Source organism: Typopeltis vanoorti, chromosome 4 (assembly GCF_054136105.1).
Source record: "Typopeltis vanoorti isolate ZY-2024b chromosome 4, IOZ_Tvanoo_1.0, whole genome shotgun sequence".
Lineage (NCBI taxonomy): Eukaryota > Metazoa > Arthropoda > Arachnida > Uropygi > Thelyphonidae > Typopeltis > Typopeltis vanoorti.
Window position 1 is genome coordinate 52,841,014 of NC_143552.1, and position 18,679 is coordinate 52,859,692.

Below are 18,679 nucleotides of genomic sequence, written 5' to 3' on the forward strand. Positions count from 1 at the left end.
GGCATGTATATATTAATAATATGTATTTTCTTTCCTGTCTGAGTTGTAATGAGTGCATATATTGCACACCCAGGAACGGTATCGATTATTCCTAATTTTAGGGCACTGTCTTGGTGAATTCCAATGCTGACTCCTGATCCATGAAGTTGTATGGCAGGACAGTAGTGCATGGTTTATGTCCAGTTCTTCCAGTGTTGATCTGAAGCTTTGCTGTTGCAATGGAAATTAGTTTCCTGCAGCATAACTATTTCTGACCGGTGGGTAAGGATATGCTGCAGGACGAGCCTGTTTCACAGTGGTGTGGCACATCCTCTAGCATTTAGTGAGAGAAGGTTTACTGAGGTGCTCATTATTTTATGGTTTAGTTTTTTGGCACGGTAATCCTCACTTCCTTTACAGATAGTTATGCTGCTGCTGGGATTTAAGCAGGTAGTATGATCAGGTAGTATATTCGTTTCCTGAGATTGATGGTTTTCCCTGCCAGAACGGTTCTTAATTCTTCCAGCTGTAGAAGAATTAAGAACCGTTGGCGATGTAGTCATATGCTGTCATCAATTTTTGTGAAAAGCCTCGAACTTTTTTAAGAAAGCTCTGAAGCTGCTCATTTGTGAGTGGGCCTTCAGTGTGAGAAGGACCTGCATTTCCAGTTTCCTCTTCATCATCTGAGGACTCAAGAAGCTCGATCTTTTCATCCCCTCTACAGGCTGTTGGGAGGGTCCTGGAATGTTTGGAGGCAAAGATTCCCTTTTGCAACTGCACTGGTTCATCTTTGGCTGTTTTTTTCACTTTTGTTTCTTACTCTTCTTCATTATTTTTATCTTTATCAGAGTTGATTAGTTGTCCATTTTCTGTTTCCTTTTCTCTAGGGTTTCTTTTAATCGATGTTGGTGGAGGTTCTTCCGAAAGTTGGGTTTTATTAGTGCCATAACTTGATTTTGTCTCCTCGGTATTCGACTGAGAGTTGTTTCCACGAGACTTTTGTTGTTAATACCATTCACAGTGATGGTATACTAACCTTGCTACAATGTGCTTTGCTCATGCAGCTATACTACCTAAACAATTGCAATGCCGTTGTTGCACTCCATGAATTTTGTCACATGAACAAATAATCTTGACAAGGTCCACTATCTCCACATGCTCTGCGACAAATGATTAATCATTTTGAAGAAACAGGATCATAAACCATTCAGTTCACAAAAAGTGAATGAAATTGCTACTGCTGTGGAGCAGGCCATGATTAACAGCATGGATTCCTGCAGTGCATGTGCTGTATCAAAACACGTGTTTCTTCCCATTATCTTGAATGGGTAGAAATGCAAAAGATTCTGCATTTCTACTCGTTCAACATAACCCTGACACTGCAGGACTTTGAAAGTCATCTGGTATTCGCTTTAAAAATCCTTGCTCAAGTGGAGTTAGATCTTGTGTAGCTGTGGATGATTTTGTGAGGGGGATGGGGCTCGCTTTCATGTAAACAGAACTGTGAATACCCACAATTGCCGGGTATGGGCTATGCAAAACCTGCATGCAATCCAACAAATTCCTTTGTATTCATCCAAAGTTATTGTCTGGTGCAGGTGTACGACTGTTGAAGACACTGTGCAAAGGATGCAGTTTGTAGCATGCTGGGAAGGACAGTGCATTGAACAGTACAGTCCATGAATGCATAATGGAAGTGGATAAAAATGTGTTATTTATGCTTGTGTTGCTTTTCTCCTTCTTACACACAGAAAAATTACTACACCTACATTTGGTACATCACACAGCTCCCCTGGTGGCGAATGTTTGAATTACTCAACCCCCCCCCCCCCCCCAGGTATCACTTATGCATGATGCACAATGTATTCTGCAAAGTTATGCAGCATTTGTATTACTGGGTGGCACTCCATAAGGCCTTAAACAGGGGACTGCTTTAATTTTGATTACTCTGTGCATACATTCATCAGCATTTAACTTCTGTGGTAAAGCAATCAATTTACATAGGCTTTTGAGCTTTAGCAGAGAGTGCTACCATCTCTTAGCAATCTTCTTAGTTTTGTTCATGTATCTCTATACCAAAGAAGGTTCACAGTAAACAATAGTTAGTCAAGATGACTGCCTCTCAAAAAGCATACAGCTGCTAAAGTTAAGGAAATTGATCATATTTTGACCGGAGTTAATTCAGAGTATGATTTCAGATTCACAGGAAAGTAAATGAGGTTAAGATAGTGATTTCAGATGCAGTAATATGTTTTATTGTGGTAAAAACCTTGACAATAATGCTGCTAAACTTGCTAACGACAACATTGTCAATAACCATGCAATTCGCTGTAGTGCTTTGCTCAAACCGTGAAAGTTACATTGAAGTTTCCAAACCAAAAAATGTGAAAATAAAAACTGATTGGAGCTGGAAAAAAAAGATATTTTTATGATGACAGTGATAATTGCAGTGTCAGTGAAAAGTTAGCTGAGAGTGGTTGTTGCAAGCTTTTTTTTTTTTACAATGAACTTGTAAATAAGTTGCCACTGAGAACTAATAATTATCATGATTTGTTATGAGAAACATGTAGGTAAAGCATAAATCCAAAGTAAAGAAAAGGGTGAACGTCACATTACTAAAGCAAGTGATTTGAAGTCATTAGCTTCTATATACGAGTTGCCCAAAGTTTGTGCCTGAAAATACTTCAGGCACAAACTTGTTTGCTTACACTTGGATAAAGGATTAAACCAAGTATATAATTTCTTGGTATCTTTAACTTATATCACATTTCAGGAATTATATTTTTATGCAATACATACATGAAAACACAAGATAAAAGTATTACTTATTAAATATGCTGCCATATATTTCAGTCTGAAATTAACAGACCATCGTCAGTGGCTTAAAAAACAGTTGTTACAAAGTAGAATGCAAACAATTGATTTACTCAAAATAGAATGAGCCACATGATGTTAAATCACCAATAGCACTATGCTTTAACTGAAGAAAAGGTTAATCATAACATTGTAAAAATAAATTGCATATATATATATATATATATATATATCTTCTTTTTCGTCTATGATCTCTTATGCTTTTAAGCGTCGAGATTTTGCCAAAGAGATTTCCATGCCATCCTGTCAGAGGTTTGTTGTTTTGCTTCTTTCCAGTTAATTCCCTTCTTTTCCAATTTTTCTTTAATTTCCTTTTGCCAACCTTTCCTGGGTCTGCCTATGTTTCTTTTTCCTGTTTTCTGGCTTTCGTATACAGTTTTTGCTATTCTTCCTTCTTCCATTCGATTAAGATGTCCAAACCACCTCCTCATTTGGGCTTGTGTTATGAATTGATTCAGAGGTGCAACTTGTCTCTTATGGTTTGATTTCTTATTTGGTCTAGTCTTGTTTTTTGTGCTGCTTTCCTAAGATATTTCATTTCAATTGTTTGCAGTTTATTTGTGTTTCCTGTTGTTAAACACCAAGACTCACAACTGTGTGTTAATGTTGGTAGAAACACTGAACGGTACACTGCTATTTTGGTATTTTGGGTGACTTCTTTCTTATCTAGGAGTGGGCCTTTCATTGCATAGAATAGCTTTGTTCCCCCTTTCATCCTGTTGTTAATTTCTGTGTCTAGTCTACCATCTTCTTGTATATATGATCCCAAGTATTTAAAGGAGTGGACTTGTTCCAGTTGGTGATTCTCTATTTTTATTAGGTTTTTTGTTGGTTTCTAGATATGATCATTGTTTTAGTTTTATTTATATTTATGGTCATATTCCTTTTCTTTGTTTCTTCATACCAAATGTTGACATTGTACTGCAGATCATCAGCTGTATTTGCTAGAATCACTACATCATCTGCAAAAGCCACGTGCGAAATCCTGGTTTCTTTCAGTTTCCTGTATCCTAGGTGGAACCTTTTTTGTTTTTGTTTGGCATGCCTTTAAAATTTCATCCATTACTATGATGAAGAAAAGAGGGCTGAGGATGCAGCCTTGCCTCACTCCTACATTTGTTTCAAATTCTTTTGATCTATTATTACAGGTTCTTACATAATTTCTATTACTTTTGTAGAGGCTTTGTATGGCTGCTATTAAGTTATCTTGTTTTTCTTTAATGTTTGCCATATTAAGTGTCTGGGAACTCGGTCAAAGGCCTTTTCAAAATCTATAAAACATGAATGTAGTTCTTTTCCATATTCCAATGTTTTCTCTGATATTTGTCTAAGACTGAAGATAAGATCCTGTGTGCTTCTATTTTTTCGAAAGCCATATTGTATTTCATCCAGTGTGTCCTCTATTTGATTCCTAAGCCTCGCTTCTAAAATGCGGGTATATAATTTTCCTGGAACACTTAAAAGCGAAATTCCTCTATGGTTTTCACATTTGCGGTTGTCTCCTTTCTTAAATATAGGGATTATTATAGCTACTTCCCAGTCTTTGGGAATAATTTTCTTTTTCCATACAACATTGAATAGGTGTAAAAGAAATTTTATGGCTTTCGTTCCTAAATTCTTTACCATTTCTGGTGTTATTTGGTCATGGCCTGCTGATTTGCCCAGTTTTATTTTATTTATTGCTGCTAACAGTTCATTTGCATGAATTTCTTCACTCTGATCTTCTATTTTGCTTGTGTGTCTTGCTCTTAGGGTTCTATTTTTTCCATGTCCTGCATCTTCCAATAATTCTTGAAAGTACTGTTTCCATCTTTCCATGATGTCTTTGGAATTTGTGAGTAACTTTCCCTCCTTATTTTTGATAAACTTTATGGGGCATTCTTTCTCTGACCTCATTCTTCTTAAAACATTATAGAAGAGTTTTTGGTTTCTTTTAAAATTTTGTTCTAAAGTATGTCCGAAGTCTTCCTAGCATTTTCTTTTCTCTGCTTTCACTAAGGTTTTAACTTTATTTCTTTGGTTGTTGTATAGTTCTCTATCAACCTCCAGCTTTGATGTTATATATCTCTTCCATAATTGCTTTTTCTTTTTAATTTCTTCTTTTAGTTCTTCAGTCCACCAGGGTGTTTTATGTTTCTTCTGTTTATTATTTAATGATACACCACAAATTTCTTTGCTTGTTTCTAGAAGAAGTGTTTTGAACCTGTACCATAGGTTTTCTACATCTTGGTCTTCATATATCTCTTTTTCTACTTCTTTCATCTTCTCTTCTATTTTACTTTTATACTCAATGGCTGTTTCTTCTTTCTTTAGTTTGTAGTTCTTTATCTTAACATTTATTTCCTTGCTACTTTTTCTACATTTTTCAACTTTTATTTTATGGATTGTTTCCAATACTAATAAGTAGTGGTCACTGCCTATTTCAGGACCTCTGTAGACTCTTGCATTTTTTGTATACTTCCAGTACGATCTGCTTATGATGGCATAGTCGATTATAGATTTTTCGTTTCTATTGGGCTCTTCCCTGGTAAACTTATGGATTCCTTTATGCCTGAACATAGTATTCGCTATTACTAAATTATTTGTAATGCAGAGATTTATTATTCTTTCTCCATTATTATTCCGGGCTATTTCTTCTTGTGATCCCAACACTTGTTTCGTTTCTTCATCTACTTGATTCCCTACCCAGCCATTAAGGTCTCCTAGTAGTATGATATGCCCTTGAACTTCTTCAATTGTTTTTTGTAAGAGTTCGAAGAATTCATCTTTAATTTCTTTATTGGCATTCTCGTTTGGGCCATATGCAACAATTACAGTGAATACTTGGTTGTCTGATTTAAAATCTATAGTAATTGTCAACAACCTTTCGTTTATTAGTTGCCATTTAGTAATATATTCTTTGAGATCTGGTTTAATTATGCAAGCTACCCCTTGTTTTCCCCATTCATTTTCTGGCAACCTTGACCTTTCTTTTTTGTTTCTGTGACTGCTAGCAAATCCAATCTTGATTTTTTAAATTCATCTATTAATTCATTTTCTTTTCCATGTAGACTTTTAACGTTCCATGTTCCATATCTCATGTACCTTTTTCCTCGCTTTGTCGTTAACCATTTAGGTAGTTCGGCTATCTCTTTGTTATTTCTTTTAATGAGTGAAATTTTAAGATGTGCAGGGGATTAGCCTTCAGCACCCGAGTCTGGTGGTGGGGCTGCCACCTTCGAGGCCCCCCAGACCGGCCTACGAGGGAAGTGCTATCCTGTTGGTCCGCGGGAGGTATTTTATTTCCCTCCTACCCTTCATAGTAAGCTATGACGAGCATTCCCCGATCCGCCACCAGGGGACGCGCCCGATGGGGGTTACAGGTGTCCCCACATGGGATATATATATATATATATATATGTTCATATTTATATATACTGACTTAGATCCAAGAACTAGAAAAAACAATTAAATTTATTCAAAATGCAACATGTTTCATCGGATTGTCCGACTTCTTCAGGCGTGGGAACATAGAAAGCAAATAAAAAACACTATAAGAAACATTGTATCACTATAAAAACGATTATTATAAAATTTAGTTAGCTTTGAACTGTAGCTAGAGTCTGTGTTGAAGTTCTATTGTTGGGCATCTGACTTCACGAGTGTGCCAGTATCGGATAGCAGAGCTGAAAGAGTCCGGTAGATTATAACTAAGGTTATTATTTATATGATGAGGGTCCATAACAATTTCCTTAGATTCGACTATGCAGCATTCTACCTCGTCATGGCATATATGAAGATTTGAAGTTGTTGTCCAGTTTATCTTATGTTGATGGCCTTCATCATTTGTGTTTGCTCTAGTTTTGTAGTTCTTTTGCTCTAGTTCTTTTGTAGGCAATGTCTCTCTGGTGTTCTTCCAGACGTAGGAGGATGGATTTTTCAGTTTGGCTATAGTATTGTTTCCTGCAGTCACACGTGATTTTGTACACTCCTGGGAATTGTAGATGGTTGTGAGCTTGTTTGTATTTGCTTAAAATCGATCTTAGTTTAGGAAGAGTAATTATATATATATATATAAAACTTATATTAGCATACTCAACAGATCATCAGATAGGTGTAGTATCTAGTTGGTTTCTTAAGACCTTATGTCTTTATAAAATACCATTCTTGGTTCAATACTGAGTGGGAAAAAAAAAAACTTATGTTATTTGAATCAAACTTTTCCATATTTTTGATAAGGACAGGTAGTCATTCCCATTGAAGTTGGGGCAGTTAAGCATGGCTTCAGCACTCTCCTTAAATAAGTGTACCAACTTCAAATTTGTACTGACGTGTATGTTGAAGGCATGTTTCAGACCAAAGCATGTTGTGGTCTGCCTCTATGCGATGTTGAGCTAATCCAGATTTATCGGATTTTTTGTGGAAATATATTATTGATATTCTTGTATTCTTTTGTCTATTGAGTGTCCAATTTGTCTGAAGTAGGAAAGATTGCAATAACATGGAACTTGGTATACACCTGGAAGAGACATAGGAGAATGTTTATCTTTAGAAGAGGGGAAATATGTTGAGAGAGTATTAATAGAAATAAAAAGTCGCTACTACATCATATTTCTTCAGAATTCTTGAAATCAGTTCTGAAATGCCAGAGATATATGGAATTGGAACTCGACGTATTGATTCCTTATTGTTTGGGTCAGGTTTCTAGGAGTCAAACAGATGTTGTGTTGTCCTTTCTGAGAAGCCATTTAATTTCATATATTGTTCGATATTTGAGAGTTCTCCAGGGATCACAAAACAATGATATGTGCACACAGGCACTCACACTAGGCAAATGAGGCTGAAGAAAGGCAACTGAAGTCAGTCCTAGAATCCTAAAGGTGCCTCCTAGTTGGCTAAATTGGATTATCTTGGCCATTGGGCAGCTGATCTTAGAATGTAAGTTTCCCAAATTTTGGACAGTCTCATTCATCCAAATTTGTTGATGTTTGGGAAGTTTTTTTTTTTTTGGAGCTCAGGCTGTGATTCAAGGGGACAATCTTCATACTTCTACTTACTACGGTGTAATAAAGTGGCCTTCTTCCAGTGTATTCTGTGGTGGATATCCAATGCATGGTCAGCAAGACCTGAGTGGCTGTATTGGGGGAATCAGATGTAGTCCTTGTGTCTGGATATCCTGATATTGGCTTCCTGCCTGTTTGGCTGTAGTAGGACAGTTTGAAACTTCAAGGGTCCTGGTATATTCAGGTAGGTCTAGGGGAAGTGGCTGGTTTGACCTCACAACTAGTTACAAACCACATAAGAAATTGGCATCTTATACACTCCACCAAAGACCACCCATTTACCCTAGACCTACCTGGAGTATACCAGGTCCCTTGCAGTTGCAAAGTGGAGAACCTTTGTGTCTCTACTCCATTAACTGTTGTTTGGTCTCTGGGTCATGGTGATGAAGACGTGTTTCGTCAACAGTCACAATATGAGCCAAAAAATTCACAGCTGATTTCTCAAAATGACCTAAAATCCCTTGAGACGACAGCACACATTCTCTCTTTTGGTCGGCATTCAAACATTTGGGGACCCACTTCACTGGGAGCTTCTGCATGTCCACATATTGATGGATAATGATCCCAACTTGTTCTTCCCTGGATATCCCCAGAGTCTGTGCAATGTTTTGGCTGGTATTTTGGCATGATCTCTCATCAAGGATCATGGTATGCACTACATTGGTGTTTTCAGGTGTGATCGCTGTTGAAGGTCTTCCTGACCTGGTGACATCTGTTATCTCAGGATGCCCAGTTTTAAACGTGGCTACCCATCTGGTAACTGTTGGATATGCTGGGGCACATTACCCTAAAGTCTCACACAAAGTTTTGTGAATGTCAGTTGTTTCTTGCAGCACAAAAAACTTGATGACGACGCACACCTCTGTTTTCAAATGTCTTCAAAACCTCTGACATGTCTTCTTATATATCCTAAAATAAAAAGATCAAATTATTATAATTGAATGAAGCATGGGGGGGGAGTAAAGGCTTTTAAGATATGTTCTTTCTTGTGGTTAGTCCTCCCCCCCCCCCCCCCGTGTCACCAATGAAACAGTAGGAGTGAATAAATAGCTTTGCTTAATTCAGCAGAGCAGAGTTTCAGATGACAATAAGTAAAATCGACTAAAATTTCCCATTCTTCATTCCCTTGAAATTTCAAAATTTTCATATCTTTCAATTTCTTACCTTTTACTGGTAACAGTGCAATTCAATAAATTTATGGCTCATTACTGGGTTTGGAAGTAATCCATTTCCAAAATTGGACTCCTTCCCTTCCAATGGAAAGTTCGTTAACATGGGAGTGTGTGGGAGACTGCAGCAGATGCATGAATGAGTGAGTGGGCGCCTCGTCTCCTTGCGCAACCAGATGTGCAAGGAGACGAGTGGAAGGGGGGGATGAAATTGAAGTTATGCAAAGTCGGCGTCACGATGACACTCTGCTGGTGAGGGAGACAACTGCCGTGTCCCGCTTAACGAAGTTCCCGTGTCATGTATGGTCTCTTGCGAGAATATGTGGCCAACCACATTTGATGTGTGATTTATTTGATGGTATCCGATGGCTAAGACAGGTAAGATGTTCTCTAGGATGCAATTCTGAATTTTTCCAGGTGAATTAAAAATGAGAAATCGTAACTGTAAACTCATCAGATTTTTTTATCCTGATTCAATATATGAGAGGTTGAATGGTCAACCTGCAGTATGTTAGTATCATGAATGAGCAAGAAGAAATTTGTTCATATTTCATTGAAGATTTGTGTGTGTTGTATTCTTTGGGAAACACATAAGAGGGGGACGCCGTTTCAGAGACAGAATTAGAAAGAAAAGAAATTGGCTCTCTGAGTTTGGAGTTGAACTGTGAATCAGGCATTGAGGCTGCTACACAGATTTAATGGATTTAGTACAAAGTAGGAATTATTGATGCTAATTCAGATGAACAGTGACCATGGAAGTATTTATATAAGATGCATTCATCAGAGACCAGATGCCTATGTAAAAGTGAGTGGAATGAGTTGGTGGGTGAGAGATGAATCATTGATCAATCTAATTGCTTTTTTTCTGTGCTGAATTGGTATTTTTAGGGAATTCTTTGGGAGTATCACCCCAAATCTGAGTAGAGCATTTCATGGTTAGTTGGATTTGTGTAGCTGTTTAGCAGTAAATGCCTTGAATGTAAGAGAATCATAGGTTTTTTGGATACTTAGGAGGCAGTAATTATAAGGGAAATTCAGTTTTAGTGTGATTCCAAGAAGTGAAATTTTTCTTGTCTAGAGATGTGGATGCTGTTAATAGTAAGGCTGGAGGAAACATTTTATAGGCAGTAAAGCAGAATTGTGTTTATCTAGTGTTGAAATTGACTAGGTTAGCCAAACCCCAGTGAGGAATAGTTTGGTGTTGCTTTTACATCAACAATAATTATTTCAGTGTTATGTCCAGTGCAGGTTTTATGTCTAAAAAACATAAATGCAATTTTATTTCTCCCTGGCCCTTTTTCCCTGAGCAGTTGATTTCTTTATTTTGAAGTCATAAAATGTTTTAATTTGTGTGTGTGGTGGGGAGGGGAGGGAGTAGAATGCTTTAGTGTTTAAGAGGGAGAAGAGCAAGTGACATACTTATATTCATTTGATTCTATAGAATTTTATAGTAAGATTCTAATCTTCTGTGGAATGATTTAACTTTTTTTCAGAGCAAGAAAATAGATAATATTGATATCTAAATCCATTGTATTCTTATTTGGATAAAATTCTCATTCTGGAATAAATAGCATAATTTCCAGTAACGATTCCTCAGCCTTTGGTTCCTAATGGTTCCTAAATATGCAAAGTTGCATATTTTATATCATAATTTTTCTGCATTTAAAATTAATTAAAAAAAAACCCAGTATATTGTTAGAATATCACAGAATCTCAAATGAAATTTGAGATTCCATGATCTTATAATTTCAAATTAATATATTTTCTTAAAGTTAAGTTATCATCATAAGATTCCTGATATATATATACCCTCATTGGGAGGGGGTAAAGGATATTATGATAGTACTGCATGTAGTTTATATCATTATTAACTTCCTGTTAACAATTTTCTTTCAAATTACTCTGTTATCTATCAGGACTCCAGTATTGTCATATCTTATATTTCATTCTAAGCCACTTCTAACTGCATCAATCAACTTAGATCTTGATCTTCCTCTGGGTCTTTTTCTCACCATTCTTCATCAAAGACCTACACCTGGTTTGCTAATCTTTCCTATCTCATTCTGTTTAAATGACCATGCCTGAGATTAGTTCTACTCACACATTCCTGAATGTTAACAATGCCAAGTCCTTTCATAATATCATAATTTTTAATGTGATTCTGTTCATTTCTCTAAAACACCCATATTAGTAGCATGTAGTGTCTTTGATCAACTGTTTCTTTTTAACTCAGCTCTCAGATCCATAGTTTGAACAATGACTGGCTAATGTAGTGTTTTGACTAATTTCTTTCTTATTCCATAAATTTAATCAATTGATTCCCCACCACATATTTAATTTACAGTGTTCCCTGAAAACTGTAGTTAATAGCTGAAATGTTTAACTTGTTCTATAGGTTTTCCATTCAAGATGCAGATGAAGTCTCAGTGTTCTGGTCTAATTTCACAGTCTTTATCTTATTATTGCTGATTTCATACTAGATTTGTTACAGCATTTATTTACTTTAGCTAAGGAATCCTGCAGACCTATATTAGATTTATTTAGGAGTAGGAACATCATCTGCGTAAAGAGCTGAGTTCAACATCTCCACTTTTAATATCAAATTTAATGTAACTTCCATTTGTAATGTATATAGATTGGGTAACAGTGGAGATAGTATGCTCCCACCACCACACATCTTATGCCTGATTTTACACAAAACTGTCTTCCTGTATCTCTTTCATGAAATCTAACATCTGACTCACATCTTAAATATAGACAATGAATTGCTTGATATAATGTCGCATTTACACCATATAACTAGTATTTTTAACAGCTTTTCTCTTGGCATCTTGTTATACGTCTTTTCCAAATCTACAAAACATATATAGATACATGTTATGTTTCCATGATTTAACAACTGTCTTAAAGTGAAAATCTTATTCTGATACCCCCTATATGGCATAAATTTGACCTTGTGCAAATTTGGTCTTCTGGGTTTCAAGGGAGAGGAGATAAAGAAGCTGTGGAAAGAGTTCTTTACTCATACTCTTTGTGCCTCATGGCACACAAGACCAAGATCTGCTCTCCCAGCTAGCCATTCTTCTTTCCTTTTTTTATCATTCTCTGCCAAATTAATTTAGACCTTCCCCTTTTCCATTTCCCCTTCTGGGATCAATGTCAGAGCCACTCTAGGAATCTCTCTCTGCTGTCCCTTCTCAGTATGCATCCAATCCATTTCCATCTGCATTTGTTCTTTTATTTCTTCAGTGATACCTTTTTGCTCACTCAGCTTATATAAGTCATCATTTGTTATATGCTGGGACCAATATATTTTTTTTTTAATATTTTGACAGATTTAATTTAGCTTCTTTGGGCAGTTTCCATGTCTCTCTCTTCCATATGTTAATATGGCCTTATTAATATGCTATTGAAGATCTTTATTTTGGTTTTATTATGATATTTGAATGATTTCTATATATTATTTCATTTTCTGAAATCAGTATTAGCTTTTGTCAATCTTTGCATTATATTCCTGTCATTTCTACTTTCAGTATCTACATTTTCTTCCAAGGATGTAAAATTCTTAACTTCTTCTTCTTCTACAGCTTGTTGATTGATTTTAAGTCCTAATTTTTTTGTGGCATTTGCTGTTTAGTGGAACTTTTGTTTTTATCATATTTATTTTAAGACTGACGATTTCAACTGTTTTATACAAGTCTTCCAATTTTGCTTGTATGTCATTATGTTTTGATGATATCGAACTGTCTTCTTCTTGCACCTATAACTTTTCTCATAATCCAATCAATGACTATATTAAACAATAAACCACTCATTACACAACTCTGCCTCACACCAGACCGTATCACAAACCATACAGATGTTATTTGCTATACTATAACACAACTTTTATTTCCTTTACACATTTCCATGATCATTCATGCATATTTGTCAGAAATTTCATAACTTTTTAATGATTAACCATAATGTTTTTCTGTTAAATGCTTTAGCCAAATGTATAAAATTTAGTATAATGGACTTTTTTAGCTCTATGATTTGTTCAATGATGTTCTTTAAAGTAAAAATGTGATCCACAGTACTTTCACCTGTTCTAAAAGCTACTTGTTCATGCCTTAATACATTCTCCACTTCATTTTTAATTTTATATATCAATATTTTACAGAAAATTTTGCAGGCACTTGCAGTAGACTAATTCCCCTCCAATTTTCGCATCTAGTGAGATATCCTTTCTTAGGGATTATAATCATTGATTCTTTCCACTGTTTAATTATCTTTTCATTCTGTAGCACATTGTTAAAGATCAGTTGCAGTTTATCAGCAGCAGCTTCTTTAGTTGCCTTAAGCATTTTTTGTTGCTATGTTATCATTGCCTAAAGCCTTTCTTCTTTTCATTTTCTCTATTACATTCATTATTTCATTTTTAGATATAGGTTCTAGTGTAATATTTAAATCTATGCTTACAGGAGGTTCTTCCATTATTGAACTTCTAGTTATGTCAGTTATATTGTTTTCTATATTTAAATTATCAACAAAGTGTTCTTTCCATCTTCTAACAATCTTATCCTCTTCAGTTAGCAGCAGATCACTTTTATATCTTATAGCATTTACTTGCTTCTTTTCATCAGAGCATATTTTCCTTGTTATCTCATACAGTATTCCAATATGACCTAACATTGAAGTCATTTGTGGCTCTTCCAAACCACATATAATTCCTTTTATCTTCTCTTAATGATCTTTTAACTGTCATTCTCTCTATGATTGCTCAAATTAATTTTTTTATCTCTCTGAGATTTAGCATTTTAATTTTATGCCTTTCTTCTATGAGATTCTGGGTCTGGTCAGATAAACAATCCTTGTTTGTTATCCTTTTTTTAACACCCAAACAGTCTCTTGCAACCTTATAATATTCCATTTTAAAATTATTTATCCATTGCTTTTCAATCATGTCTTCTGGGCTTTCTACTTTCTCACCTTCTAGCTTCTTGTTTTCTGAAATATGAAATCAATTTTTTGTCATAATAGACAATATTTTATTAATTTCATCCATTTTTAATTTAGACATATCATATTTTATCTTTCTATTTTGATTTCTAATTTGTTTAATCCCATGCAGTTTGAATTTAATTTTGTCTGTTACTAAATAATAATCAGATCATAATTAGCTCCTTGTCTTACTTTGACATCTCAGAGTAAAAATTACCCTTGATTGTAATATGATCAGTTTGGGCTAGCCTGGTTGGCCGAGTGGTTACAGCCAAGAAGCTGCGTGTTCAAATCCCATCAAGGGCATGGATGTTTGGGATTGTCCTACTAATCAGTTACCATATGTACTGCTGTGACCTGTGTCTTGGTGCATTATAACCCTTGATGGCTTTGTGCCATAAAAATCAAATAAAAAAAATTACCAATTTGGGTTTTGGTTTTACCAAATAGTGATATAAAGATCATTTTATATATATATCTTTGTTTAAATAAGCTTGCTCCTATCACAAGATTATTTCACAAATGCCATAAGCGGATCACCATTCTCATTTCTTGGACCACACGTTTCATTACCTACTGCCTTTTCATCTTTATTATTTCTTTTGCCAACTTTAGCATTCATGTCACCCATATGAATACTTATATCATGCGCATATTAAAATTGTAATACCATTGAAATATATGATGGATATGAAGCGTATGAGGATGCGTATTTGATCCATAATGGCCGGTAAGGTGGTTAATACATCTTGAATATAATCTGACCATTATTATCCAATCACTTATAGGTTTCCAATTTATTAAGCTTTTACTGTCTGTGCACTAAATATAAGTGCCACACTTCTTTTATGATTTTCATCTGATCCTGAATACAATGTTTAATATCGTCTATAGTTATCACTCTTCCAAAGCCTGTCCATTTCAATTCACTTATTCTTAAAATATCTATTCCATAATTTCCCATTTCCTTAATAACTCATTGTGTCTTTTCAGTTTGAAACATAATTTGAATATTACATGTTCGTGCTCCTGTAGACTTTGCCCTTGAAACTTCATCTATGCATTATCCTCTTGCCAACTTGAATAGTGGTCATTAGGAACACTGCAGTTTATCATCTGATATACCGGTTTTCTTGGGTTCTCAGTTTCCATAATCAGGGAATTTTTACAGGTAAGGGTGACTAGGCCCTTTTCCCAACTCTCCTCCTTTATCTTGGCTTGGTGGAAGATCTCCATCCCAAGGCAGAGTTAAGAAAAGGTGGAAAAAGAGGAAATGGGGGATCCATGGCAGGTAAATTTGTATGGAGTTAAGAAGGATAAAACTAGATTTTTCTCTCAGAGAATAGTGAGTGATTGGAACAGTTTGCCTATTGAAATGGTGAATGCATCTAGTGTCAATACGTTTAAAAAATGGTATGGCAGCTGGTGTGAGTGAGGTAAAGCCTCTCTTGATGAGTCCTTGACTTCATGAAAGTCTGTGATAATGATAATAATAATAATAATAATAATAATAATAATAATAATAATACAAGGGTGGTCTGAAAAGTTCTCTAGAGCTTCTCTTGATGAGTCCTTGACTTCATGAAAGTCTGTGATGATAATAATAATAATAATAATAATAATAATCTGTAGGTGGTCTGAAAAGTTCTCAGCCTCGACCATAGATGGCAACACTGTGGGCAAGATTTTTTTTTCTAAGTTAGTACATCTGTCATAACAGAGGCATAGCTAGGGAGGGGCAGAGGGATCAGTTCACCCCGGGCGGCAATCTTTTTGAACTTTTACAGTTAATTCTAAACTACACTCTCGAGAACTCATTCCCAAATATTGTAATACTACTGCGAATTTCAATTCGCAGTAGTATTACAATATTTGAATCATAATTGCTCTAAATGTTGCTAATTGTGAGAGAAGTTTTTCTAAATAAAATTGATTAAGAATTACCTACAGTACTATGAAATAGACTTCACCATTGTAATCGGCGATTTTGTTAACAGAAAAGCAAGAAAAATAGCATTTTAGAATGTTGAAATTAAAGTTTTACCTTAAAAATAAACATAGTGTTTTAATTTATTTCCCCATACCTTATTTTGACTTTTTGTAGTATTTTTGGTGTATTGAGAGGGGTGGCAAACTCAGGGACTGCCAAAGGCGGCAACAACTCTAGCTACACCACTGTGTCATAAGCATCCATGTGAAATTGCAAGTCATTCTATCAAGTAGTTTGTTTTATACAGCTGTCTGAAGCAAAAGTGTTGTCTGTATCCCTTGAAATGGATAAAATTGTATCGTGCAGTTATAAAATCCTTTGTAAAAGAAGGTTTAACACCAAAAGAAATTCATTCGAAGTTCATAAAAGTGTATGGGCACTCTTCTCCTTTGTTTTCAACAATTAAGAAATGGGCTGCTGAGTTTAAACGTGGCCGTTGGCCGTACAAGCCTTGAAGATGATCCACGTGAAGGACATCAAAAAAAAGTGTAACAACACCAGAAATCATTGATCGAGTGCACGATATGGTATTGAATGACCAGCAAGTCAAAGTGCATGAAATTGCTGAGACTAGGCATTTTAAAAGAAACATGTAAGATATATTTTGCATGAAGAATTGCAAATGAAAAGCTTTGCACAAGATGGGTGCCACGCTTGCTCACAGCAGATGAAAATACACTCGCATAAAAATCTGTGAACAGTGCTTGGAGCATTTTGACAAGAATATAACTGATTTTGTGCATTGATTTATTACTATGGATGAGACTTGGATTCACCATTACACACCAGAATCCAAAAAGCAGTCAAAACAGTGGACAAAAGCTGGTTGTTCAGCGCCAAAGAAGACAAAGTTGGTTCCATCAGCAGAAAAGGTCATGGCATCGGTGTTTTGGGATGCTTTTGTTTTTAATTATCCTGAAAAGGATAAAACAATAACCGGGGAATATTATCCTGATCTTTTAACCAGACTAGATGAAAAAATTCGTGAGAAAAGACCCATGATTTGCAGAAGAAAAAAATCATCTTTCATCAGGACAATGCACCTGCCCACAAATGTGTTTTGGCAATGGGAAAATTAAGGGATCTGCACTATGAATTGTTGGAACATCCACCCTATTCGTTGGTCAGTGTTTTTCTTCGAATCAAGAGGTGATTGCAGCTGTTGAGGGGTATTTTGCAGATCTTACTGAGAACCACTACAGGAATGGGATAATGGCCCTGGAGCATCACTGGAATAAATGTATTAGTATTAAGGGAGATTATGTTGAAAAATAAAAATAATTTTGAAATTATAAATTCGTTTTTTCATTGTTAGGCCGAGAACTTTTCAGACCACCCTCGTAAGTATAAAGCTTAAAAGAAGTAAAAAATTTCATTCAGCTATTATTATTTCCATAGATTCCAGAAAGCAATCTCTTAGGAACATTTGGTCATGGATATAAGTATGCCATTGGAGTATTGAATGAAGGAAGAATTGCAATTGCTGCACAAGTAAATCTTCTTGTTTTATGTTTTGTATATATCATGAAAGAATGTTTTGTAATTCAAAGTTGTTTTCAAATTTCAAAATATATTAATTTACAATAAATTTATTACATTTGGAGTTTTTTTTTTAAATTTATTTTAAAAATTGCTTCGTGAGTGGTTTTATTGATCAAGAATATACTAGTGGGGAAGAACTATGAAGAAGGGAAGGTATGATGAATATCTGAGTAAGCTTTTATTCCAGCTAAATTGTTTGTTTAAAATTCAAAGTAAATGTTATCCATATGAGTTGTTACTGTTTCTTACAAGGAAGGCTTTACACTTTGACTATCTTTTCAGATTCAGAGAAGTATTAAAAGTCTTTTCTGCAGAATGCAAATTAAGCTCATCACCACTCATTTTAGGATTCTCTGTGTTATCATTTACACTCCATGACAGAATGTCTGCCATATGATTGCTATTCTCAGGAATAGAGAAAACATCTTTATCAAACTCTAGCTCTAAAGCTTACTGATATCACTCTTTGATTTTTATCCTTTAGTTTAGACTACTTCTTAAATAAGCAGTAGGCTTGATTTTAACTCCATACCTTTGTTGAGCAAATGGTTTACTGCAGTTATAAGAAGTTATAAAATAAGCAGTAGGCTTGATTTTAACTCCATACCTTTGTTGAGCAAATGGTTTACTGCAGTTATAAGAAGTAACTTGTAGTAATCTAATAAAGGTTCGTTATTATTATTATTATTGCCTAGACTTCTGTGGAGAGAGGACATGCTAGGAATATAACTTTCGGTATTATTCCATAAAAATAAAGTGTTGCATAGAATAAGAAACTATTTTTTATTCATTTCTCAACTAGTTTTGTGAAATTCTTTTGTTTCACTTCATGAGGATAATTAAATGAATAAACTAAAAAACAGGTAATAACAGTTAACAAGTTTAGTAAAATATTTGAACATGAATAATAATAATAGAAAGCTTGCATTTGCTATGATATTGTATGCTTATTCATGGACTGCTTTGTACTACTGGTATTCACGTTCAAATATTTTCACTAAGGTTGTTAACTGTTGTTGTCTGTTTTCTAGTCTTTAGTTTATTCATATAATTATCCTGGTGAAGTGAAACAAAAGAATTTGATGAAACTAGTTACAAAA

General features: G+C 35.0%; 1 protein-coding gene across 4 annotated transcripts in view; it reads left to right on the forward strand.

Moving 5' to 3' along the window:
- LOC150107302 (short/branched chain specific acyl-CoA dehydrogenase, mitochondrial) overlaps nt 1-18,679 on the forward strand; it is a 186,810-nt gene that overhangs the window by 105,645 nt on the left and 62,486 nt on the right. For all 4 annotated transcript variants that reach the window (XM_090391162.1, XM_090391160.1, XM_090391161.1 and 1 more), the window contains one exon: nt 17,436-17,528. In XM_090391162.1, coding sequence (XP_090247288.1) covers nt 17,436-17,528 — 93 coding nt within the window. The remainder of the gene's footprint in view (nt 1-17,435; nt 17,529-18,679) is intronic.